Source organism: Cherax quadricarinatus, chromosome 94 (genome assembly GCF_038502225.1).
Source record: "Cherax quadricarinatus isolate ZL_2023a chromosome 94, ASM3850222v1, whole genome shotgun sequence".
Taxonomy (NCBI): domain Eukaryota; kingdom Metazoa; phylum Arthropoda; class Malacostraca; order Decapoda; family Parastacidae; genus Cherax; species Cherax quadricarinatus.
This window is the reverse complement of record NC_091385.1, coordinates 11612082-11637318: the sequence shown is the minus strand read 5'-3', so window position 1 is coordinate 11637318 and position 25237 is coordinate 11612082. Positions and strand designations below refer to the sequence as shown.

At 46.9% G+C, this 25237-nt stretch overlaps 1 protein-coding gene across 2 annotated transcripts in view; it reads left to right on the top strand.

Moving 5' to 3' along the window:
- The window catches only part of LOC128700896 (uncharacterized), a 146261-nt gene that overhangs the window by 77466 nt on the left and 43558 nt on the right, over positions 1 to 25237 (top strand). For both annotated transcript variants that reach the window (XM_070104772.1, XM_070104771.1), the window contains exons 6-7: positions 2028 to 2169; positions 7137 to 7242. In XM_070104772.1, coding sequence (XP_069960873.1) covers positions 2028 to 2169; positions 7137 to 7242 — 248 coding nt within the window. The remainder of the gene's footprint in view (positions 1 to 2027; positions 2170 to 7136; positions 7243 to 25237) is intronic.

Here is a 25237-nt window from a genome sequence, read left to right as displayed (position 1 = left end):
TCTTCGTACTCCTCTCTTGGCCTCCTGCAGTTCTGTGGTGGGTTATACATCACTCCAATGACTACTTTATGTTCTCCGGACTGAATTGTACCTACAATGTAGTCTCTTTCTCCAATCATGTCCATGCCTTCCATTTCCTCAAATCCCCATCGGTGTTTTATGAGCAGTGCAACCCCTCCTCCCCCTCTACTCCTTCTATCTTTCCTCAGGATCTGGTATCCTGTTGGGAAGATTGTGTCTGTTATTGTCTCAGCGAGTTTTGTTTCTGTGACTGCTATGATGTCTGGGGATTTTTCACTGATTCTTTCATTCCACTCCTCATGTTTATTCGTTATTCCATCCTCGTTTGTGTACCAAACCTTTAGTTTCTTTTCTATCATTGTGGTCATGCAAGAATATTGGGGTTGGGGGAGCGAGAGCCTTGGTGGGGGCCTATATGGGGCTGTGGTGTAGGTGGGGTTTGTGTTGATGGGGGTGGGGTCAGAATGCCCATAAGGGACAGCTGTTGGGGTGAGGTTTGTGATATGGGGGTTGGTGGCAGAGGGAACAGTGAGTGGGTTGTAGTATAGGTTGCTCAGTTGCGTTGGGAATGTCGTGGGTGGAGTCTTTTGGTGGGAGATTCTGTGGGGTGTGTTTGCCCTTCCTCCTGTGTCTGGGTCCTGCTCATTTTCATTGCTTCTCGTTCCTCCTTGCGTCTCTGTACCCTCTCTTTCAGTGTAGTCCTTTCTTCTTGTGTTCTGTCGCGGTCGAGGTATACTCTCTGGTACCCCTCTTTGTCCCTCAGTCTTGCTTTCTCTTGCAGAATCCTGGTTCGAACTGATTCTTCCTTGAAAGTTACTCTGACAGGCCATATCCTTCCACTCGCAAACCACCCTATTCTCTGAAAATTTGTCACCTGGGTCATATTGCCCTCCCCTATTGTTTTCATGATGCCTTCAATCATTTTATTCTCCTCCTGTTTTATTTCTTCAAAGTTGGCCCCCTTGGCTTCTTGGAGCCCGTACACAAAAACTGACCTCGCCCTTTCCTCCTCCCACTGAGTCTCCATCTGCATCCTCTGAGGCATTTTATTTCTTTCCATTGATATGTTCTTGCCTTCAGTCCCTGTCATATCTGAAACTTCTATTCTCAGTGAACTGTCTTTCCTGACCAGCTGTCCCTTGCTACTGCAGTTGGCTGTTAGAATCTCTGCATATAGCATACCTTCATTGTCTTCGGACCTGTCGTTTGATCTTAGTGTGCTCATCGTCTTTTCCCTGGCCCCACGTGGGTCTGATAGGTCCTTCGTGTACGGCATGTCTCCGTTGTTGCTTACCATCCCCTTGTCTGCGCCTGACTTTGAATTTCCTGATGTCACATCTGAATTGTCATTTGTCTCTCTAATCTGTTTCAGGCTTTGCAGTTTCTCTTCTAAGCACTGTATCCTAGCTTCTGCTGCTAAGACCTGTACTTCCCACTTCCTGCACTCTTCAGCTATCCGCTCCTCCATTTTCTTACCAAGCTCTACTATCTTCCTTCCCCACTCTTCCTCCCTTTTTTGGAGCTCTAACTCCCAGTCTTTCCTCCCTGGTTCGTCTTCCAGATCTCTGGTTTTCCGTGTGTGTGTGTGTGTGTGTGTGTGTGTGTGTGTGTGTGTGTGTGTGTGTGTGTGTGTGTGTGTGGATGTTAAGGGCTCGTACTACTTATTTACAGTTGTATATAGCATCCTGCAGAGTTATTGGAATACCAATCATAACACAGGTAGCTATTAACAAATGTTACCAATATATCCAATATATTCCTAGGTCATACAATGCCTAGAAAGTGGAAAATAATCAGATTTGATCTGAGTAGGTGTGTAGCTCCAATTCCTTGGAAAAAGAGCCCTTCACCAGAATCAAGTCACCTCTGTGGAGGTGACTTGATTCTGGTAATTTATTGTAATTTATCTAGTGTAATTTACCTAGGAAAAAAACAAAAATTTAGACAAAGTGATTTATTTCCATTGGCATCCAACCAGCATTATCAGCTGGTGTTTTCTCCCTCAGGGTGAGAGTGTGAACACGAGCGTTACTACGGATGTACTAGAGTTGAGAAACATAACTCGCCAGGCTTCAGGAGAGTATAACTGCCGAGCCTCCAACTCTGAGGGAACCAACTCTTCCAACAACCTTCTTCTCCAGGTTAAATGTAAGTATTTCCTTACTTCAGTTGTAAATGGTTATATTTAAGAGGAAGTGGCAGTAATCCCTCAGGGAATCATACAACTCCTTGGAAGTCTTAGAATACCAGGTATCCTCGAGGGATACCTGTAGGTGGTTAACAGATTTTTCGTTTGTTTTTTCTCCCTCAAGAAAACTTTATCTTCCTCAGAGAACGAATAATTCGAGCTGCTGCAAATTAGTTAGGGCTTCGTACTAATTAATGGAGGCACTCTTCAGTGCCTCCAGTAATCAGCTCCAAGCAGTAACTGAAGAATGTTACAAAAGACGCGATTTCTAGAAAGCTTAGAGATCTCCAGGTAATACAGTGGACCCCCGGTTAACGATATTTTTTCACTCCAGAAGTATGTTCAGGTGCCAGTACTGACCGAATTTGTTCCCATAAGGAATATTGTGAAGTAGATTAGTCCATTTCATACACGTACAAACGCACTTACATAAATACACTTACATAATTGGTCGCATTCGGAGGTAATCGTTATGCGGGGGTCCACTAGAAAGGACTGCCCTTCTAGCATCCAGCCTGTTACTGGGTTTTCGTAACAAGTAGTCAGTATCCTCGTCCAATTATCCATTATTCAGTATAATTCAATACTGCTTCAGGATTACAACTGGTAGGCTACTAACTAGAGAAATTAAAATTTAATAAATTTGTTAATTAAGATGTTTAGGCTTATCAAATTAAATTAAATTAATCACAGTAATCAAAATAATATTAATCACTTCTCTCGTGTACAGTATTATTGTATTACGGTACCACAGTCAATACAACGGTACCACAGTCAATACAACGGTACCACAGTCAATACAACGGTACCACAGTCAATAAAACGATATCACAGTCAATAAAACGGTATCACAGTCAATAAAACGATATCACAGTCAATAAAACGGTACCACAGTCAATAAAACGGTACCACAGTCAATAAAACGATACCACAGTCAATAAAACGGTATCACAGTCAATAAAACGGTACCACAGTCAATAAAACGGTATCACAGTCAATACAACGGTACCACAGTCAATAAAACGATATCACAGTCAATAAAACGGTACCACAGTCAATAAAACGATACCACAGTCAATAAAACGGTATCACAGTCAATAAAACGGTACCACAGTCAATAAAACGATATCACAGTCAATAAAACGGTACCACAGTCAATAAAACGGTATCACAGTCAATAAAACGGTACCACAGTCAATAAAACGGTACCACAGTCAATAAAACGGAAACACAGTCAATAAAACGATACCACAGTCAATAAAACGGAAACACAGTCAATAAAACGGTACCACAGTCAATAAAACGGTACCACAGTCAATAAAACGGTACCACAGTCAATAAAACGGTACCACAGTCAATAAAACGGTACCACAGTCAACAAAACGATACCACAGTCAATAAAACGGTATCACAGTCAATAAAACGGTATCACAGTCAATAAAACGGTATCACAGTCAATAAAACGGTACCCCAGTTAATAAAACGGTACCACAGTCAATAAAACGGTACCACAGTCAATAAAACGGTATCACAGTCAATAAAACGGTATCACAGTCAATAAAACGGTACCCCAGTTAATAAAACGGTACCACAGTCAATAAAACGGTACCACAGTCAATAAAACGGTACCAGAGTCAAAACGGTATCACAGTCAATAAAACGGTACCACAGTCAATAAAACGGTACCACAGTCAATAAAACGGTACCACAGTCAATAAAACGGTACCAGAGTCAATAAAACGGTACCAGAGTCAATAAAACGGTACCACAGTCAATAAAACGGTACCACAGTCAACAAAACGGCACCACAGTCAATAAAACGGTATCACAGTCAACAAAACGGTACCACAGTCAATAAAACGGTACCAGAGTCAATAAAACAGCACCACAGTCAATAAAACGGTACCACAGTCAATAAAACGGTACCACAGTCAACAAAACGGCACCACAGTCAATAAAACGGTATCACAGTCAACAAAACGGTACCACAGTCAATAAAACGGTACCACAGTCAACAAAACGGCACCACAGTCAATAAAACGGTACCACAGTCAACAAAACGGCACCACAGTCAATAAAACGGTACCACAGTCAACAAAACGGTACCACAGTCAATAAAACGGTACCACAGTCAACAAAACGGCACCACAGTCAATAAAACGGTATTACAGTCAATAAAACGGTACCAGAGTCAATAAAACGGTACCAGAGTCAATAAAACTGTACCAGAGTCAATAAAACGGTACCACAGTCAATAAAACGGTACCACAGTCAATAAAACGGTACCACAGTCAATAAAACGGTACCAGAGTCAATACAACGGTACCACAGTCAATACAACGGTACCACAGTCAATAAAACGGTACCACAGTCAAAACGGTACCACAGTCAATAAAACGGTACCACAGTCAAAACGGTACCACAGTCAATAAAACGGTACCACAGTCAATAAAACGGTACCACAGTCAATAAAACGGTATCACAGTCAATAAAACGGTACCACAGTCAATAAAACGGTACCACAGTCAATAAAACGGTACCACCGTCAATAAAACGGTACCACAGTCAATACAACGGTACCACAGTCAATATAACGGTACCACAGTCAATACAACGGTACCACAGTCAATAAAACGGTACCACAGTCAATAAAACGGTACCACAGTCAATAAAACGGTACCACAGTTAATACAACGGAACCACAGTCAATACAACGGTACCACAGTCAATACAATGGTACCACAGTCAATAAAACGGTACCACAGTCAATAAAACGGCACCACAGTCAATAAAACGGTACCACAGTCAATAAAACGGTACCACAGTCAATAAAACGGTACCACAGTCAATACAACGGTACCACAGTCAATACAACGGTACCACATTCAATACAACGGTACCACAGTCAATACAACGTTACCACAGTCAATACAACGGTACCACAGTCAATACAACGGTACCACAGTCATTACAACGGTATCACAGTCAATACAACGGTACCACAGTCAATACAACGGTACCACAGTCAATACAACGGTACCACAGTCAATACAACGGTACCACAGTCAATACAACGGTATCACAGTCAATACAACGGTACCACAGTCAATACAACGGTATCACAGTCAACACAACGGTACCACAGTCAATACAAAGGTACCACAGTCAATACAACGGTACCACAGTCAACACAACGGTACCGCAGTCAATACAACGGTACCACAGTCAATACAACGGTACCACAGTCAATACAACGGTACCACAGTCAATACAACGGTACCACAGTCAATACAACGGTACCACAGTCAATACAACGGTATCACAGTCAATAAAACGGTATCACAGTCAATACAACGGTACCACAGTCAATACAAAGGTACCACAGTCAATACAACGGTACCACAGTCAATACAACGCTACCACAGTCAATACAACGGTACCACAGTCAATACAACGGTACCACAGTCAATACAACGGTACCACAGTCAATACAACGGTACCACAGTCAATACAACAGTACCACAGTCAATACAACGGTACCACAGTCAATACAACGGTACCACAGTCAATAAAACGGTACCACAGTCAATACAACGGTACAACAGTCAATACAACGGTACCACAGTCAATAAAACGGTACCACAGTCAATACAACGGTACCACAGTCATTACCGCGGTACCACAGTCAATACAACGGTACCACAGTCAATACAACGGTGCCACAGTCAATACAACGGTACCACAGTCAATAAAACGGTACCACTGTCAATAAAACGGCAACACAGTCAATACAACGGTACCACAGTCAATACAACGGTACCACAGTCAATAAAACGGTACCACAGTCAACAAAACTGTACCACAGTCAATACAACGGTACCACAGTCAATAAAACGGTACCACTGTCAATAAAACGGCAACACAGTCAATAAAACGGTACCACAGTCAATACAACGGTACCACAGTTAATAAAACGGTACCACAGTTAATAAAACGGTACCACAGTCAATAAAACGGTACCACAGTCAATAAAACGGTACCACAGTCAATAAAACGGTACCACAGTTAATAAAACGGTACCACAGTCAATAAAACGGTACCACAGTCAATACAACGGTACCACAGTCAATACAACGGTACCACAGTCAATACAACGGTACCACAGTCAATACAACGGTACCACAGTCAATACAACGGTACCACAGTCAATACAACGGTACCACAGTCAATACAACGGCACCACAGTCAATACAACGGTACCACAGTCAATACAACGGTACCACAGTCAATACAACGGTACCACAGTCAATAAAACGGTACCAGAGTCAATACAACGGTACCACAGTCAATAAAACGGTACCACAGTCAATACAACGGTACCACAGTCAATACAACGGTACCACAGTCAATACAACGGTACCACAGTCAATACAACGGTACCACAGTCAATAAAACGGTACCACAGTCAATACAACGGTACCACAGTCAATACAACGGTACCACAGTCAATACAACGGTACCACAGCCAATACAACGGTACCACAGTCAATACAACGGTACCACAGTCAATACAACGGTACCACAGTCAATACAACGGTACCACAGTCAATACAACGGTACCACAGTCAATACAAACCATGCAGACCAGTAATTATAATATTAATTTAATTATTATTAGTAGTAGTATTAGTATTATTTTCATTATTATTATACACACACAGGTAAGTACTAAATCCGTACGGGCCATGCAGTGCCAGGTGAGAGAAAAGTAATTAGGTTTGATACATGGATGTTAGGTTAATTTGGTAACTGGATAATTCTGTCATATGTTAGGTTAATTTGGTAACTGGATATTTCTGTCATATGTTAGGTTAATTTGGCAACTGGATAATTCTGTCATGTCTTACGTCTCCACTGCCTCTTACAGACGCTCCTGTTTGTGTGGAGAAGCAACAGGCGGTATCCTACGCTGCGGGAACACTGACTCACATATCCTGTCCTGTGGAAGCCTATCCTTCCCCTTACTCGTACAGGTAAACTCTGTGTTCCTTTAGTTGGGATGAGGTGGGGGTTGGAGGATTTAGGTGGGGGTTGGAGGATTTAGGTGGGGGTTGGAGGATTTAGGTGATGGTTGAGGATTTAGGTGGTGGTTGGAGGATTTAGGTGGTGGTTGAGGATTTAGGTGGTGGTTGGAGGATTTAGGTGGTGGTTGGAGGATTTAGGTGGTGGTTGAGGATTTAGGTGGGGGTTGGAGGATTTAGGTGGGGGTTGGAGGATTAAGGTGATGGTTGAGGATTTAGGTGGTGGTTGGAGGATTTAGGTGGTGGTTGGAGGATTTAGGTGGTGGTTGGAGGATTTAGGTGGTGGTTGGAGGATTTAGGTGGTGGTTGAGGATTTAGGTGGGGGTTGGAGGATTTAGGTGGGGGTTGGAGGATTTAGGTGATGGTTGAGGATTTAGGTGGTGGTTGGAGGATTTAGGTGGTGGGTGAGGATTTAGGTGGTGGTTGGAGGATTTAGGTGGTGGTTGAGGATTTAGGTGGTGGTTGGAGGATTTAGGTGGGGGTTGGAGGATTTAGGTGATGGTTGAGGATTTAGGTGGTGGTTGGAGGATTTAGGTGGGGGTTGGAGGATTTAGGTGGGGGTTGGAGGATTTAGGTGATGGTTGAGGATTTAGGTGGTGGTTGAGGATTTAGGTGCGGGTTGGAGGATTTAGGTGGGGGTTGGAGGATTTAGGTGATGGTTGAGGATTTAGGTGGTGGTTGGAGGATTTAGGTGGTGGTTGAGGATTTAGGTGGTGGTTGGAGGATTTAGGTGGTGGTTGAGGATTTAGGTGGTGGTTGAGGATTTAGGTGGTGGTTGGAGGATTTAGGTGGTGGTTGAGGATTTAGGTGGTGGTTGAGGATTTAGGTGGTGGTTGGAGGATTTAGGTGGTGGTTGGAGGATTTAGGTGGTGGTTGAGGATTTAGGTGGTGTTTGAGGATTTAGGTGGTGGTTGGAGGATTTAGGTGGTGGTTGGAGGATTTAGGTGGTGGTTGGAGGATTTAGGTGGTGGTTGAGGATTTAGGTGGTGGTTGAGGATTTAGGTGGTGGTTGGACGATTTAGGTGGTGGTTGAGGATTTAGGTGGTGGTTGAGGATTTAGGTGGTGGTTGGAGGATTTAGGTGGTGGTTGGAGGATTTAGGTGGTGGTTGGAGGATTTAGGTGGTGGTTGAGGATTTAGGTGGTGGTTGAGGATTTAGGTGGTGGTTGGAGGATTTAGGTGGTGGTTGAGGATTTAGGTGGTGGTTGAGGATTTAGGTGGTGGTTGGAGGATTTAGGTGGTGGTTGGAGGATTTCGGTGGTGGTTGAGGATTTAGGTGGTGGTTGGAGGATTTAGGTGGTGGTTGGAGGATTTAGGTGGTGGTTGGAGGATTTAGGTGGTGGTTGAGGATTTAGGTGGTGGTTGAGGATTTAGGTGGTGGTTGGAGGATTTAGGTGGTGGTTGAGGATTTAGGTGGTGGTTGGAGGATTTAGGTGGTGGTTGGAGGATTTAGGTGGTGGTTGGAGGATTTAGGTGGTGGTTGGAGGATTTAGGTGGTGGTTGAGGATTTAGGTGGTGGTTGGAGGATTTAGGTGGTGGTTGAGGATTTAGGTGGTGGTTGGAGGATTTAGGTGGTGGTTGGAGGATTTAGGTGGTGGTTGGAGGATTTAGGTGGTGGTTGGAGGATTTAGGTGGTGGTTGGAAGATTTAGGTGGGGGTTGGAGGATTTAGGTGGTGGTTGGAGGATTTAGGTGGTGGTTGGAGGATTTAGGTGATGGTTGAGGATTTAGGTGGTGGTTGGAGGATTTAGGTGGTGGTTGGAGGATTTAGGTGGTGGTTGGAGGATTTAGGTGGTGGTTGGAGGATTTAGGTGGTGGTTGGAGGATTTAGGTGGGGGTTGGAGGATTTAGGTGGTGGTTGGAGGATTTAGGTGGTGGTTGGAGGATTTAGGTGGTGGTTGGAGGATTTAGGTGGTGGTTGAGGATTTAGGTGGTGGTTGAGGATTTAGGTGGTGGTTGGAGGATTTAGGTGGTGGAGGATTTAGGTGGTGGTTGGAGGATTTAGGTGGTGGTTGAGGATTTAGGTGGTGGTTGAGGATTTAGGTGGTGGTTGAGGATTTAGGTGGTGGTTGAGGATTTAGGTGGTGGTTGAGGATTTAGGTGGTGGTTGAGGGTTTAGGTGGTGGTTGGAGGATTTAGGTGGTGGTTGGAGGATTTAGGTGGTGGTTGAGGATTTAGGTGGTGGTTGGAGGATTTAGGTGGTGGTTGGAGGATTTAGGTGGTGGTTGGAGGATTTAGGTGGTGGTTGGAGGATTTAGGTGATGGTTGAGGATTTAGGTGGTGCTTGAGGATTTAGGTGGTGGTTGAGGATTTAGGTGGTGGTTGAGGATTTAGGTGGTGGTTGAGGATTTAGGTGGTGGTTGGAGGATTTAGGTGGTGGTTGAGGATTTAGGTGGTGGTTGGAGGATTTAGGTTGTGGTTGGAGGATTTAGGTGGGGGTTGGAGGATTTAGGTGGGGGTTGGAGGATTTAGGTGGTGGTTGGAGGATTTAGGTGGTGGTTGGAGGATTTTGGTGGGGATTGGAGGATTTAGGTGGGGGTTGGAGGATTTATGTGGTTGGAGGATTTAGGTGGTGGTTGGAGGATTTTGGTGGGGGTTGGAGGATTTAGGTGGGGGTTGGAGGATTTAGGTGGGGGTTGGAGGATTTAGGTGGTGGTTGGAGGATTTAGGTGGGGGTTCGAGGACTTAGGTGGGGGTTGGAGGATTTAGGTGGGGGTTGGAGGATTTAGGTGGTGGTTGGAGGATTTAGGTGGTGGTTGGAGGATTTAGGTGGTGGTTGAGGATGTAGGTGGTGGTTGGTGGATTTAGGTGGTGGTTGGAGGATTTAGGTGGTGGTTGGAGGATTTAGGTGGGGGTTGGAGGATTTAGGTGGGGGTGGAGGATTTAGGTGGTGGTTGGAGGATTTAGGTGGTGGTTGGAGGATTTAGGTGGTGGTTGAGGATGTAGGTGGTTGGAGGATTTAGGTGGTGGTTGGAGGATTTAGGTGGTGGTTGGAGGATTTAGGTAGTGGTTGGAGGATTTAGGTGGGGGTTGGAGGATTTAGGTGGGGATTGGAGGATTTAGTTGGTGGTAGGAGGATTTAGGTGGGGGTTGGAGGATTTAGGTGGTGGTTGGAGGATTTAGGTGGTGGTTGGAGGATTTAGGTGGGGGTTGGAGGATTTAAGTGGGGGTTGGAGGATTTTGGTGGGGGTTGGAGGATTTAGGTGGTGGTTGGAGGATTTAGGTGGGGGTTGGAGGATTTAGATGGTGGTTGGAGGATTTAGGTGGGGGCTGGTGGATTTAGGTGGGGGTTGGAGGATTTAGGTGGGGGTTGGAGGATTTAGGTGGGGGTTGGAGGATTTAGGTGGTGGTTGAGGATGTAGGTGGTGGTTGGTGGATTTAGGTGGTGGTTGGAGGATTTAGGTGGTGGTTGGAGGATTTAGGTGGGGGTTGGAGGATTTAGGTGGGGGTTGGAGGATTTAGGTGGTGGTTGGAGGATTTAGGTGGTGGTTGAGGATTTAGGTGGGGGTTGGAGGATTTAGGTGGGGGTTGGAGGATTTAGGCGGTGGTTGTAGGATTTAGGTGGGGCTTGGAGGATTTAGGTGGTGGTTGGAGGATTTAGGTGGTGGTTGGAGGATTTAGGTGGTGGTTGGAGGATTTAGGTGGGGGTTAGAGGATTTAGGTGGGGGTTGGAGGATTTAGGTGGTGGTTGGAGGATTTAGGTTGTGGTTGGAGGATTTAGGTGGGGGTTGGAGGATTTAGGTGGGGGTTGGAGGATTTAGGTGAGGGTTGGAGGATTTAGGTGGTGGTTGGAGGATTTAGGTGGTGGTTGAGGATTTAGGTGGGGGTTGGAGGATTTAGGTGGAGGTTGGAGGATTTAGGCGGTGGTTGAGGATTTAGGTGGTGGTTGGAGGATTTAGGTGTTGGTTGGAGGATTTAGGTGGTGGTTGGAGGATTTAGGTGGTGGTTGAGGATTTAGGTGGGGGTTGGAGGATTTAGGTGGGGGTTGGAGGATTAAGGTGATGGTTGAGGATTTAGGTGGTGGTTGGAGGATTTAGGTGGTGGTTGGAGGATTTAGGTGGTGGTTGGAGGATTTAGGTGGTGGTTGGAGGATTTAGGTGGTGGTTGAGGATTTAGGTGGGGGTTGGAGGATTTAGGTGGGGGTTGGAGGATTTAGGTGATGGTTGAGGATTTAGGTGGTGGTTGGAGGATTTAGGTGGTGGGTGAGGATTTAGGTGGTGGTTGGAGGATTTAGGTGGTTGAGGATTTAGGTGGTGGTTGGAGGATTTAGGTGGGGGTTGGAGGATTTAGGTGATGGTTGAGGATTTAGGTGGTGGTTGGAGGATTTAGGTGGGGGTTGGAGGATTTAGGTGGGGGTTGGAGGATTTAGGTGATGGTTGAGGATTTAGGTGGTGGTTGAGGATTTAGGTGCGGGTTGGAGGATTTAGGTGGGGGTTGGAGGATTTAGGTGATGGTTGAGGATTTAGGTGGTGGTTGGAGGATTTAGGTGGTGGTTGAGGATTTAGGTGGTGGTTGGAGGATTTAGGTGGTGGTTGAGGATTTAGGTGGTGGTTGAGGATTTAGGTGGTGGTTGGAGGATTTAGGTGGTGGTTGAGGATTTAGGTGGTGGTTGAGGATTTAGGTGGTGGTTGGAGGATTTAGGTGGTGGTTGGAGGATTTAGGTGGTGGTTGAGGATTTAGGTGGTGTTTGAGGATTTAGGTGGTGGTTGGAGGATTTAGGTGGTGGTTGGAGGATTTAGGTGGTGGTTGGAGGATTTAGGTGGTGGTTGAGGATTTAGGTGGTGGTTGAGGATTTAGGTGGTGGTTGGACGATTTAGGTGGTGGTTGAGGATTTAGGTGGTGGTTGAGGATTTAGGTGGTGGTTGGAGGATTTAGGTGGTGGTTGGAGGATTTAGGTGGTGGTTGGAGGATTTAGGTGGTGGTTGAGGATTTAGGTGGTGGTTGAGGATTTAGGTGGTGGTTGGAGGATTTAGGTGGTGGTTGAGGATTTAGGTGGTGGTTGAGGATTTAGGTGGTGGTTGGAGGATTTAGGTTGGATTTGGTTGTTGAGGATTTAGGTGGTGGTTGGAGGATTTAGGTGGTGGTTGGAGGATTTAGGTGGTGGTTGAGGATTTAGGTGGTGGTTGAGGATTTAGGTGGTGGTTGGAGGATTTAGGTGGTGGTTGAGGATTTAGGTGGTGGTTGGAGGATTTAGGTGGTGGTTGGAGGATTTAGGTGGTGGTTGGAGGATTTAGGTGGTGGTTGGAGGATTTAGGTGGTGGTTGAGGATTTAGGTGGTGGTTGGAGGATTTAGGTGGTGGTTGAGGATTTAGGTGGTGGTTGGAGGATTTAGGTGGTGGTTGGAGGATTTAGGTGGTGGTTGGAGGATTTAGGTGGTGGTTGGAGGATTTAGGTGGTGGTTGGAGGATTTAGGTTTGGGTTGGAGGATTTAGGTGGTGGTTGGAGGATTTAGGTGGTGGTTGGAGGATTTAGGTGGTGGTTGAGGATTTAGGTGGTGGTTGGAGGATTTAGGTGGTGGTTGAGGATTTAGGTGGTGGTTGAGGATTTAGGTGGTGGTTGGAGGATTTAGGTGGTGGTTGGAGGATTTCGGTGGTGGTTGAGGATTTAGGTGGTGGTTGGAGGATTTAGGTGGTGGTTGGAGGATTTAGGTGGTGGTTGGAGGATTTAGGTGGTGGTTGAGGATTTAGGTGGTGGTTGAGGATTTAGGTGGTGGTTGGAGGATTTAGGTGGTGGTTGAGGATTTAGGTGGTGGTTGGAGGATTTAGGTGGTGGTTGGAGGATTTAGGTGGTGGTTGGAGGATTTAGGTGGTGGTTGGAGGATTTAGGTGGTGGTTGGAGGATTTAGGTGGTGGTTGGAGGATTTAGGTGGTGGTTGGAGGATTTAGGTGGTGGTTGGAGGATTTAGGTGGTGGTTGGAGGATTTAGGTGGTGGTTGAGGATTTAGGTGGTGGTTGAGGATTTAGGTGGTGGTTGGAGGATTTAGGTGGTGGTTGGAGGATTTAGGTGGTGGTTGGAGGATTTAGGTGGTGGTTGAGGATTTAGGTGGTGGTTGAGGATTTAGGTGGTGGTTGAGGATTTAGGTGGTGGTTGAGGATTTAGGTGGTGGTTGAGGATTTAGGTGGTGGTTGAGGATTTAGGTGGTGGTTGGAGGATTTAGGTGGTGGTTGGAGGATTTAGGTGGTGGTTGAGGATTTAGGTGGTGGTTGGAGGATTTAGGTGGTGGTTGGAGGATTTAGGTGGTGGATGGAGGATTTAGGTGGTGGTTGAGGATTTAGGTGGTGGTTGGAGGATTTAGGTGGTGGTTGGAGGATTTAGGTGGTGGTTGGAGGATTTAGGTGATGGTTGAGGATTTAGGTGGTGGTTGGAGGATTTAGGTGGTGGTTGGAGGATTTAGGTGGTGGTTGGAGGATTTAGGTGGTGGTTGAGGATTTAGGTGGTGGTTGAGGATTTAGGTGGTGGTTGAGGATTTAGGTGGTGCTTGAGGATTTAGGTGGTGGTTGAGGATTTAGGTGGTGGTTGAGGATTTAGGTGGTGGTTGGAGGATTTAGGTGGTGGTTGAGGATTTAGGTGGTGGTTGGAGGATTTAGGTTGTGGTTGGAGGATTTAGGTGGGGGTTGGAGGATTTAGGTGGGGGTTGGAGGATTTAGGTGGTGGTTGGAGGATTTAGGTGGTGGTTGGAGGATTTTGGTGGGGATTGGAGGATTTAGGTGGGGGTTGGAGGATTTATGTGGTTGGAGGATTTAGGTGGTGGTTGGAGGATTTTGGTGGGGGTTGGAGGATTTAGGTGGGGGTTGGAGGATTTAGGTGGGGGTTGGAGGATTTAGGTGGTGGTTGGAGGATTTAGGTGGGGGTTCGAGGACTTAGGTGGGGGTTGGAGTATTTAGGTGGGGGCTGGAGGATTTAGGTGGTGGTTGGAGGATTTAGGTGGTGGTTGGAGGATTTAGGTGGTGGTTGAGGATGTAGGTGGTGGTTGGTGGATTTAGGTGGTGGTTGGAGGATTTAGGTGGTGGTTGGAGGATTTAGGTGGGGGTTGGAGGATTTAGGTGGGGGGTGGAGGATTTAGGTGGTGGTTGGAGGATTTAGGTGGTGGTTGGAGGATTTAGGTGGTGGTTGAGGATGTAGGTGGTTGGAGGATTTAGGTGGTGGTTGGAGGATTTAGGTGGTGGTTGGAGGATTTAGGTAGTGGTTGGAGGATTTAGGTGGGGGTTGGAGGATTTAGGTGGGGATTGGAGGATTTAATTGGTGGTTGGAGGATTTAGGTGGGGGTTGGAGGATTTAGGTGGTGGTTGGAGGATTTAGGTGGTGGTTGGAGGATTTAGGTGGGGGTTGGAGGATTTAAGTGGGGGTTGGAGGATTTAGGTGGGGGTTGGAGGATTTAGGTGGTGGTTGGAGGATTTAGGTGGGGGTTGGAGGATTTAGATGGTGGTTGGAGGATTTAGGTGGGGGCTGGTGGATTTAGGTGGGGGTTGGAGGATTTAGGTGGGGGTTGGAGGATTTAGGTGGGGGTTGGAAGATTTAGGTGGGGGTTGATGTAGGTGGTGGTTGGAGGATTTAGGTGGTTGTTGGAGGATTTAGGTGGTGGTTGGAGGATTTAGGTGGGGGTTGGAGGATTTAGGTGGGGGTTGGAGGATTTAGGTGGTGTTTGGAGGATTTAGGTGGTGGTTGAGGATTTAGGTGGGGGTTGGAGGATTTAGGTGGGGGTTGGAGGATTTAGGCGGTGGTTGTAGGATTTAGGTGGGGCTTGGAGGATTTAGGTGGTGGTTGGAGGATTTAGGTGGTGGTTGGAGGATTTAGGTGGTGGTTGGAGGATTTAGGTGGGGGTTGGAGGATTTAGGTGGGGGTTGGAGGATTTAGGTGGTGGTTGGAGGATTTAGGTTGTGGTTGGAGGATTTAGGTGGGGGTTGGAGGATTTAGGTGGGGGTTGAAGGATTTAGGTGGGGGTTGGAGGATTTAGGTGGTGGTTGGAGGATTTAGGTGGTGGTTGAGGATTTAGGTGGGGGTTGGAGGATTTAGGTGGAGGTTGGAGGATTTAGGCGGTTGAGGATTTAGGTGGTGGTTGGAGGATTTAGGTGTTGGTTGGAGGATTTAGGTGGTGGTTGGAGGATTTATGTGGTGGTTGAGGATTTAGGTGGGGGTTGGAGGATTTAGGTGGGGGTTGGAGGATTAAGGTGATGGTTGAGGATTTAGGTGGTGGTTGGAGGATTTAGGTGGTGGTTGGAGGATTTAGGTGGTGGTTGGAGGATTTAGGTGGTGGTTGAGGATTTAGGTGGTGGTTGGAGGATTTAGGTGGGGGGTTGGAGGATTTAGGTGGGGGTTGGTGGATTTAGGTGCTGGTGGAGGATTTAGGTGGTGGTTGGAGGATTTAGGTGGTGGGTGAGGATTTAGGTGGTGGTTGGAGGATTTAGGTGGTGGTTGAGGATTTAGGTGGTGGTTGGAGGATTTAGGTGGGGGTTGGAGGATTTAGGTGATGGTTGAGGATTTAGGTGGTGGTTGGAGGATTTAGGTGGGGGTTGGAGGATTTAGGTGGGGGTTGGAGGATTTAGGTGATGGTTGAGGATTTAGGTGGTGGTTGAGGATTTAGGTGCGGGTTGGAGGATTTAGGTGGGGGTTGGAGGATTTAGGTGATGGTTGAGGATTTAGGTGGTGGTTGGAGGATTTAGGTGGTGGTTGAGGATTTAGGTGGTGGTTGGAGGATTTAGGTGGTGGTTGAGGATTTAGGTGGTGGTTGAGGATTTAGGTGGGGGTTGGAGGATTTAGGTGGTGTTGAGGATTTAGGTGGTGGTTGAGGATTTAGGTGGTGGTTGGAGGATTTAGGTGGTGGTTGGAGGATTTAGGTGGTGGTTGAGGATTTAGGTGGTGTTGAGGAGATTTAGGTGGTGGTTGAGGATTTAGTGGTGTTGGAGGATTAGTGTGGTTGAGGATTTAGGTGGTGGTTGAGGATTTAGGTGGTGGTTGAGGATTTAGGTGGTGGTTGGACGATTTAGGTGGTGGTTGAGGATTTAGGTGGTGGTTGAGGATTTAGGTGGTGGTTGGAGGATTTAGGTGGTGGTTGGAGGATTTAGGTGGTGGTTGGAGGATTTAGGTGGTGGTTGAGGATTTAGGGTGGTGGTTGAGGATTTAGGTGGTGGTTGGAGGATTTGGGTGGTGTTGAGGATTTTCGGCTGGTGTTGAGAATGTAGGTGGTGGTTGGAGGATTTAGGTGGTGGTTGGAGGATTTCGGTGGGGTTGGGAGGTGGTGGTTGGAGGATTTAGGTGGTGGTTGGAGGATTTAGGTGGTGGTTGGAGGATTTAGGTGGTGGTTGGAGGATTTAGGTGGTGGTTGAGGATTTAGGTGGTGGTTGGAGGATTTAGGTGGTGGTTGAGGATTTAGGTGGTGGTTGGAGGATTTAGGTGGTGGTTGGAGGATTTAGGTGGTGGTTGGAGGATTTAGGGTGGTGGTTGGAGGATTTAGGTGGTGGTTGGAGGATTTAGGTGGTGGTTGGAGGATTTAGGTGGTGGTTGAGGATTTAGGTGGTGGTTGAGGAATTTAGGTGGTGGTTGGAGGATTTAGGTGGTGGTTGGAGGATTTAGGGTGGTGGTTGGAGGATTTAGGGTGGTGGTTGGAGATTTGGGTGGGGGTTGGAGGAGGTTTAGGTGGTGGTTGGAGGATTTAGGTGGTGGTTGGAGGATTTAGGTGGTGGTTGAGGATTTAGGGTGGTGGTGGAGGATTTAGGTGGTGGTTGGAGGATTTAGGTGGTGGTTGGAGGATTTAGGTGGTGGTTGGAGGATTTAGGTGGTGGTTGGAGGATTTAGGTGGGGGTTGGAGGATTTAGGTGGTGGTTGGAGGATTTAGGTGGTGGTTGGAGGATTTGGGTAGGTGGTTGGAGGATTTAGGGTGGTGGTTGGTTTAGGATTTAGGTGGTGGTTGGAGGATTTAGGTGGTGGTTGGAGGATTTAGGTGGTGGTTGGAGGATTTAGGTGGTGGTTGAGGATTTGGGGAGGTGGTGGTTGAGGATTTAGGTGGTGGTTGAGGATTTAGGTGGTGGTTGAGGATTTAGGTGGTGGTTGAGGATTTAGGGGTGGTGGTTGAGATTTAGGTGGTGGTTGAGGATTTAGGTGGTGGTTGGAGGATTTAGGTGGTGGTTGAGGATTTAGGTGGTGGTGGTTGGAGGATTTGGAGGTGGTGGTTGGAGGAGGGGTTTAGGGTGGTGGATGGAGGATTTAGGTGGTGGTTGAGGATTTAGGGGTGGTGGTTGGAGGATTTAGGTGGTGGTTGGAGGATTTAGGTGGTGGTTGGAGGATTTAGGTGATGGTTGAGGATTTGGATTTGGTGGTGGTTTGGAGGATTTAGGTGGTGGTTGGAGGAGTTAGGTGGTGGTTGGAGGATTTAGGTGGTGGTTGGAGGATTTAGGTGGTGGTTGAGGATTTAGGTGGTGGTTGAGGATTTAGGTGGTGGTTGAGGGATTTAGGTGGTGGTTGAGGATTTAGGTGGTGGTTGAGGATTTGGGTGGGTGGTTGAGGATTTAGGTGGTGGTTGAGGATTTAGGTGGTGGTTGGAGGATTTAGGTGGTGGTTGAGGATTTAGGTGGTGGTTGGAGGATTTAGGTTGTGGTTGGAGGATTTGGGGTGGGGGTTGGAGGATTTAGGTGGGGGTTGGAGGATTTGGGAGGTGGTGGTTGGAGGATTTAGGTGGTGGTTGGAGGATTTTGGTGGGGATTGGAGGATTTAGGTGGGGGTTGGAGGATTTATGTGGTTGGAGGATTTAGGTGGTGGTTGGAGGATTTAGGTGGGGGTTGGAGGATTTAGGTGGTGGTTGGAGGATTTAGGTGGGGGTTCGAGGACTTAGGTGGGGGTTGGAGGATTTGGGGTGGGGGTTGGAGGATTTAGGTGGTGGATTTGGAGGATTTAGGTGGTGGTTGAGGATTTAGGTGGTGGTTGAGGATGTAGGTGGTGGTTGGTGGATTTAGGTGGTGGTTGGAGGATTTAGGTGGTGGTTGGAGGATTTAGGTGGGGTTGGAGGATTTAGGTGGGGGGTTGGAGTTTAGGTGGGGTTGGAGGATTGGTTTAGGTGGTGGTTGGAGGATTTAGGTGGGGTTCGAGGACTTGGGGAGTGGGGTTGGAGGATTTAGGGTGGGGGTGGAGGATTTGGAGGTGGTGGTTGGAGGATTTGGATTTGGGTGGTGGTTGGAGGATTTAGGTGGTGGTTGAGGATGTAGGTGGTGGTTGGTGGATTTAGGTGGTGGTTGGAGGATTTAGGTGGTGGTTGGAGATTTAGGGTGGGGAATTGGAGGATTTAGGTGGGGGGTGGAGGTTTAGGTGGGGGTGGAGGATTTAGGTGGTGGTTGGAGGATTTAGGGTGGTGGTTGAGGATGTAGGTGGTTGGAGGATTTAGGTGGTGGTTGGAGGATTTAGGTGGTGGTTAGTGGAGGATTTAGGTAGTGGTTGGAGGATTTAGGTGGGGGCTGGTGGATTTAGGTGGGGATTGGAGGATTTAGTTGGTGGTTGGAGGATTTAGGTGGGGTTGGAGGATTAGGTGGTGGTTGGAGGATTTAGGTGGTGGTTGGAGGATTTAGGTGGGGGTTGGAGGATTTAAGTGGGGGTTGGAGGATTTGGGTGGGGGTTGGAGGATTTAGGTGGTGGTTGGAGGATTTAGGTGGGGGTTGGAGGATTTAGGTCGTGGTTGGAGGATTTAGGTGGGGGCTGGTGGATTTAGGTGGGGGTTGGAGATTTAGGTGGGGGTTGGAGGATTTAGGTGGGGGTTGGAGGATTTAGGTGGGGGTTGAGGATGTAGGTGGTGGTTGGAGGATTTAGGTGGTGGTTGGAGGATTTAGGTGGTGGTTGGAGGATTTAGGTGGGGGTTGGAGGATTTAGGTGGGGGTTGGAGGATTTAGGTGGTGGTTGGAGGATTTAGGTGGTGGTTGAGGATTTAGGTGGGGGTTGGAGGATTTAGGTGGGGGTTGGAGGATTTAGGCGGTGGTTGTAGGATTTAGGTGGGGCTTGGAGGATTTAGGTGGTGGTTTGAGGATTTAGGTGGTGGTTGGAGGATTTAGGTGGTGGTTGAGGATTTAGGTGGGGGTTGGAGGATTTAGGTGGGGGTTGGAGGATTTAGGCGGTGGTTGTAGGATTTAGGTGGGGCTTGGAGGATTTAGGTGGTGGTTGGAGGATTTAGGTGGTGGTTGGAGGATTTAGGTGGTGGTTGGAGGATCTAGGTGGGGGTTGGAGGATTTAGGTGGGGGTTGGAGGATTTAGGTGGTGGTTGGAGGATTTAGGTTGTGGTTGGAGGATTTAGGTGGGGGTTGGAGGATTTAGGTGGGGGTTGGAGGATTTAGGTGGGGGTTGGAGGATTTAGGTGGTGGTTGGAGGATTTAGGTGGTGGTTGAGGATTTAGGTGGGGGTTGGAGGATTTAGGTGGAGGTTGGAGGATTTAGACGGTGGTTGTAGGATTTAGGTGGGGCTTGGAGGATTTAGGTGGTGGTTGGAGGATTTAGGTGGTGGTTGGAGGATTTAGGTGGGGGTTGGAGGATTTAGGTGGTGGTTGGAGGATTTAGGTGGTGGTTGGAGGATTTAGGTGGGGGTTGGAGGATTTAGGTGGGGGTTGGAGGATTTAGGTTGTGGTTGGAGGATTTAGATGGGGTTGGAGGATTTAGGTGGGGGTTGGAGGATTTAGGGGGGGTTGGAGGATTTAGGTGGTGGTTGGAGGATTTAGGTTGTGGTTGGAGGATTTAGGTGGGGTTGGAGGATTTAGGTGGTGGTTGGAGGATTTAGGTGGTGGTTGGAGGATTTAGGTGGTGGTTGGAGGATTTAGGTGGGGGTTGGAGGATGTAGGTGGTGGTTGGAGGATTTAGGTGGTGGTTGAGGATTTAGGTGGTGGTTGGAGGATTTAGGTGGTGGTTGGAGGATTTAGGTGGGGGTTGGAGGATTTAGGTGGGGGTTGGAGGATGTAGGTGGTGGTTGGAGGAGAAGGAATAAAGGAGGAGAAATAGAGAGAAGAGGAATAGAAAAAATAAAAAGAGGAGTAGAGGAAGAGAAAGAACTATCTTTAATTTATTAATTCGGAAGAGACAAGGGTTTTAATAAGTTTATTAAACCTGCATAAACCAAGAAAATCGAGCAGCCTTGTTTATTAAATCTCCCTTTTAAACCACCTCTGAAGAGTATTAAATTTTTAGTACTTGTTAATATAAACCAGGTAATCAGTCCCTCAGGGAGGGACTGATTACCTGTATACAACTATATACAAAATATGAGGTAATCAGTCCCTCAGGGAGGGACTGATTACCTCATATTTTGTATATAGTTCTACTGTCTTCAAGTTATGTCCTGGAATCTGTATTGATAAAGCCACTGGAGGGCGAAACGTCTACAATAACGATATCCAGATGTTGTACACGTGTCTAATTCTTCGTGTTGTCGGTATTGTCTACGATTTATGAAGATTATATTCTGGTGGTGAGTAAGGAGGTATCGTTGGTCTCACTGCGATACCTGGGTAATAACTCGTCTGGTCGGCTTCAAACTTTCAGTGTTAGTCTCTTAAAGGAATAATTAAACTTTTTTAAAAGACTTTGTAGCCTGTAATTCGGTGGGTTTAATAAGGATTTCTTGGTTTATCATAATTATTCTCCTAAACCACTAAATGGGACTATTAAACCGACAATTATGTTAGGTAAGATTCGTCAGGAAACAAGTGTTTCCTGACGCGGGTCTTAGATGATGACCCGGCTTTTGGTCAGCTGACCGAGGCCTTCCGCTGGCTCACCGGACCAACACTTTAAAAATTATGGTCGTAGTTATAACCATTTAGTGAAAATTTGAGATCCATGAAGATTATTAAACCCACAACAAGTCAATTTTTACACAAATCCGTTTAGTAAGCCTGGTCACAGACCGGGCCGCGGGGGCGCTGACCCCTGGAACTCTCTCCAGGTAAACTCCAAGTAAAATTTAATAGTAATAGTCGACTAATAGTGCACATATGGACCTGCCTAGTATGGGCCAGCAGGCCTGCTGCAGTGTTCCTCCTTTCTCATATTCTTATGTCTTATTTATCAGTAGTCTACTATGTTCATTCTATATAGAAAAACTCGTGTATTTGGACCAGTCTGTCTGTGATTTAAGAATCAGAAGACACACCTTGCAAGAGAGTCTTAGAGACTCTGTGCACAGACCACACATAGGGTGGGGATCGAACTCATGGCGGGGGAGTCCTGAAACTCACACACTAGTGCCTCGTCCGTTCTGTGGATTGTTACAATCTTCTTGATAAGATTTCGTGACTCCTACAATCACTGTGTCGCCTTAACACGACTTTTCGGTGATTTTCCGCCAATTTTGCGTCGAGTTGCCCTAGTACACTCATACACATGTATACAATCACACATACATACACACGAATATATACATTAACGTATTTTTAACCACATAATAATAATGTTTATTTAAACTAGTACATGATACAACTTATACAGACCATAGCTGACATCTGTGACATACTATATAGAAAGCCCCTTGTTATGCAGAGCATTTCCTGCATCTTAGGTTAAATACACACACACACACACACACACACACACACACACACCACAATTAGGTGAGTACAATTAGGTGAGTACACACACACACACACACACACACACACACACACACACACACACACACACACACATACGACATGATGGAAGGGATAGACTCTGAAGTGTCCCTGTTCGCAGATGATGTGAAGTTGATGAGAAGAATTAAATCGGACGAGGATGAGGCAGGACTGCAAAGAGACCTGGACAGGCTGGACATGTGGTCCAGAAACTGGCTTCTCGAATTCAACCCTGCCAAATGCAGAGTCATGAAGGTTTGGGAAGGACAAAGAAGACCGCAGACAGAGTATAGGCTAGGTGGACAAAGACTACAGACCTCACTCAGGGAGAAAGATCTTGGGGTGACCATAACACCGAGCACATCACCGGAGGCACACATCAACCAAATAACCGCTGCAGCATACGGGCGCCTGGCAAACCTGAGAATAGCGTTTCGATACCTAAATAAGGAATCGTTCAAGACACTTTACACTGTGTATGTTAGGCCCATACTGGAGTATGCAGCACCAGTCTGGAACCCACACCTGGTCAAGCACGTCAAGAAGTTAGAGAAAGTACAAAGGTTTGCAACAAGGCTAGTTCGAGAGCTAAGGGGAATGTCGTACGATGAAAGGTTGAGGGAAATCGGACTGACGAAACTGGAGGACAGAAGGGTCAGGGGAGACATGATAACGACATACAAGATACTGCGGGAATAGACAAGGTGGACAGAAACAGGATGTTCCAGAGAGGGGACACAGAAACAAGGGGTCACAATTGGAAGTTGAAGACTCAGACGAGTCACAGGGACGTTAGGAAGTATTTCTTCAGTCATAGAGTCGTCAGGAAGTGGAATAGCCTAGCAAGTGACGTTGTGGAGGCAGGAACCATACATAGTTTTAAGAAGAGGTATGACAAAGCTCAGGAAATAGAGAGAGAGAGAGAGAGGACATAGTAGCGATCAGCGAAGAGGCGGGGCCAGGAGCTGAGTCTCGACCCCTGTAATCACAATTAGGTGAGTACAATTAAGCGAGTACACACACACACACACACACACACACACACACACACACACACACACACACACACACACATATATATATATATATATATGTGTGTGTGTGTGTGTGTGTGTGTGTGTGTGTGTGCGTGTGCGTGTGTGTGTACCCACCTAGTTGTACTCACCTAGTTGAGGTTGCAGGGGTCGAGTACAAGCTCCTGGCCCCGCCTCTTCACTGGTCGCTACTAGGTCACTCTCCCTGAACCGTGAGCTTTATCATACCTCTGCTTAAAGATATGTATGGATCCTGCCTCCACTACATCACTTCCCAAACTATTCCACTTACTGACTACTCTGTGGCTGAAGAAATACTTCCTAACATCCCTGTGATTCATCTGCGTCTTCAACTTCCAACTGTGTCCCCTTGTTACTGTGTCCAATCTCTGTTACATCCTGTCCTTGTCCACCTTGTCAATTCATCTCAGTATTTTGTATGTCACTATCATGTCCCCCCTATCTCTCCTGTCCTCCAGTGTCGTCAGGTTAATTTCCCTTAACTTCTCCTCGTAGGACATACGTCTTAGCTCTGGGACTAGTTTTGTTGCAAACCTTTGCACTTTCTCTAGTTTCTTCACGTGCTTGGCTAGGTGTGGGTTCCAAACTGGTGCCGCATACTCCAATATGGGCCTAACATACACGGTGTACAGGGTCCTGAATGATTCCTTATTAAGATGTCGGAATGCTGTTCTGAGGTTTGCTAGGCGCCCATATGCTGCAGCAGTTATTTGGTTGATGTGCGCTTCAGGAGATGTGCCTGGTGTTACACTCACCCCAAGATCTTTTTCCTCGAGTGAGGTTTGTAGTCTCTGGCCCACTAGACTGTACTCCGTCTGCGGTCTTCTTTGCCCTTCCCCAATCTTCATGACTTTGCACTTGGTGGGATTGAACTCCAGGAGCCAATTGCTGGACCAGGTCTGCAGCCTGTCCAGATCCCTTTGTAGTTCTGCCTGGTATTCGATCGAGTGAATTCTTCTCATCAACTTCACGTCATCTGCAAACAGTGACACCTCAGAGTCTATTCCTTCCGTCATGTCGTTCACAAATACCAGAAACAGCACTGGTCCTAGGACTGACGCCTGTGGGACCCCGCTGGTCACAGGTGCCCACTCTGACACCTCGCCAGGTACCATGACTCTCTGCTGTCTTCCCTGATCCATTGTAGTGCCTTCCCTGTTATCCCTGCTTGGTCCTCCAGTTTTTGCACTAATCTCTTGTGTGGAACTGTGTCAAACGCCTTCTTGCAGTCCAAGAAAATGCAGTCCACCCACCCCTCTCTCTCTTGTCTTACTGCTGTCACCATGTCATAGAACTCCAGTAGGTTTGTGACACAGGATTTCCCATCTCTGAAACCATGTTGGCTACTGTTGATGAGATCATTCCTTTCTAGGTGTTCCACCACTCTTCTGATAATCTTCTCCATGACTTTGTATACTATACATGTCAGTGACACTGGTCTGTAGTTTAGTGCTTCATGTCTGTCTCCTTTTTTAAAGATTGGGACTACATTTGCTGTCTTCCATGCCTCAGGCAATCTCCCTGTTTCGATAGATGTATTGAATATTGTTGTTAGGGGTACACATAGTGCCTCTGCTCCCTCTCTCAAGACCCATGGAGAGATGTTATCTGGCCCCATTGTCTTTGAGGTATCTAGCTCACTCAGAAGCCTCTTCACTTCTTCCTCGGTTGTGTGTACTGTGTCCAGCACTTGGTGGTGTGCCCCACCTCTCCGTCTTTCTGGAGCCCCTTCTGTCTCCTCTGTGAACACTTCTTTGAATCTCTTGTTGAGTTCCTCACATACTTCACGGTCATTTCTTGTTGTTTCTCCTCCTTCCTTCCTTAGCGTGATTACCTGGTCCTTGACTGTTGTTTTCCTCCTGATGTGGCTGTATAACAGTTTCGGGTCAGATTTGGCTTTCGCTGCTGTGTCGTTTTCATATTGTCGTTGGGCCTCCCTTCTTATCTGTGCATATTCGTTTCAGGCTCTACGACTGCTCTCCTTATTCTCCTGGGTCCTTTGCCTTCTATATTTCTTCCATTCCCTAGCACACTTGGTTTTTGTCTCCCTGCACCTTTGGGTGAATCATGGGCCCATCCTGGCTTTTTCATTATTCCTGTTACCCTTGGGTACAAACCTCTCCTCAGCCTCCTTGCACATTGTTGCTACATATTCCATCATCTCATTAACTGGCTTCCCTACCAGTTCTCTGTCCCACTGAACCCCATTCAGGAAGTTCCTCATTCCTGTGTAGTCCCATTTCTTGTAGTTTGGCTTCATTCGTCCTAGCCTTCCTGCTTCCCCCTCCACTTGTAGCTCTACTGTGTATTCGAAGCTTAAAACCA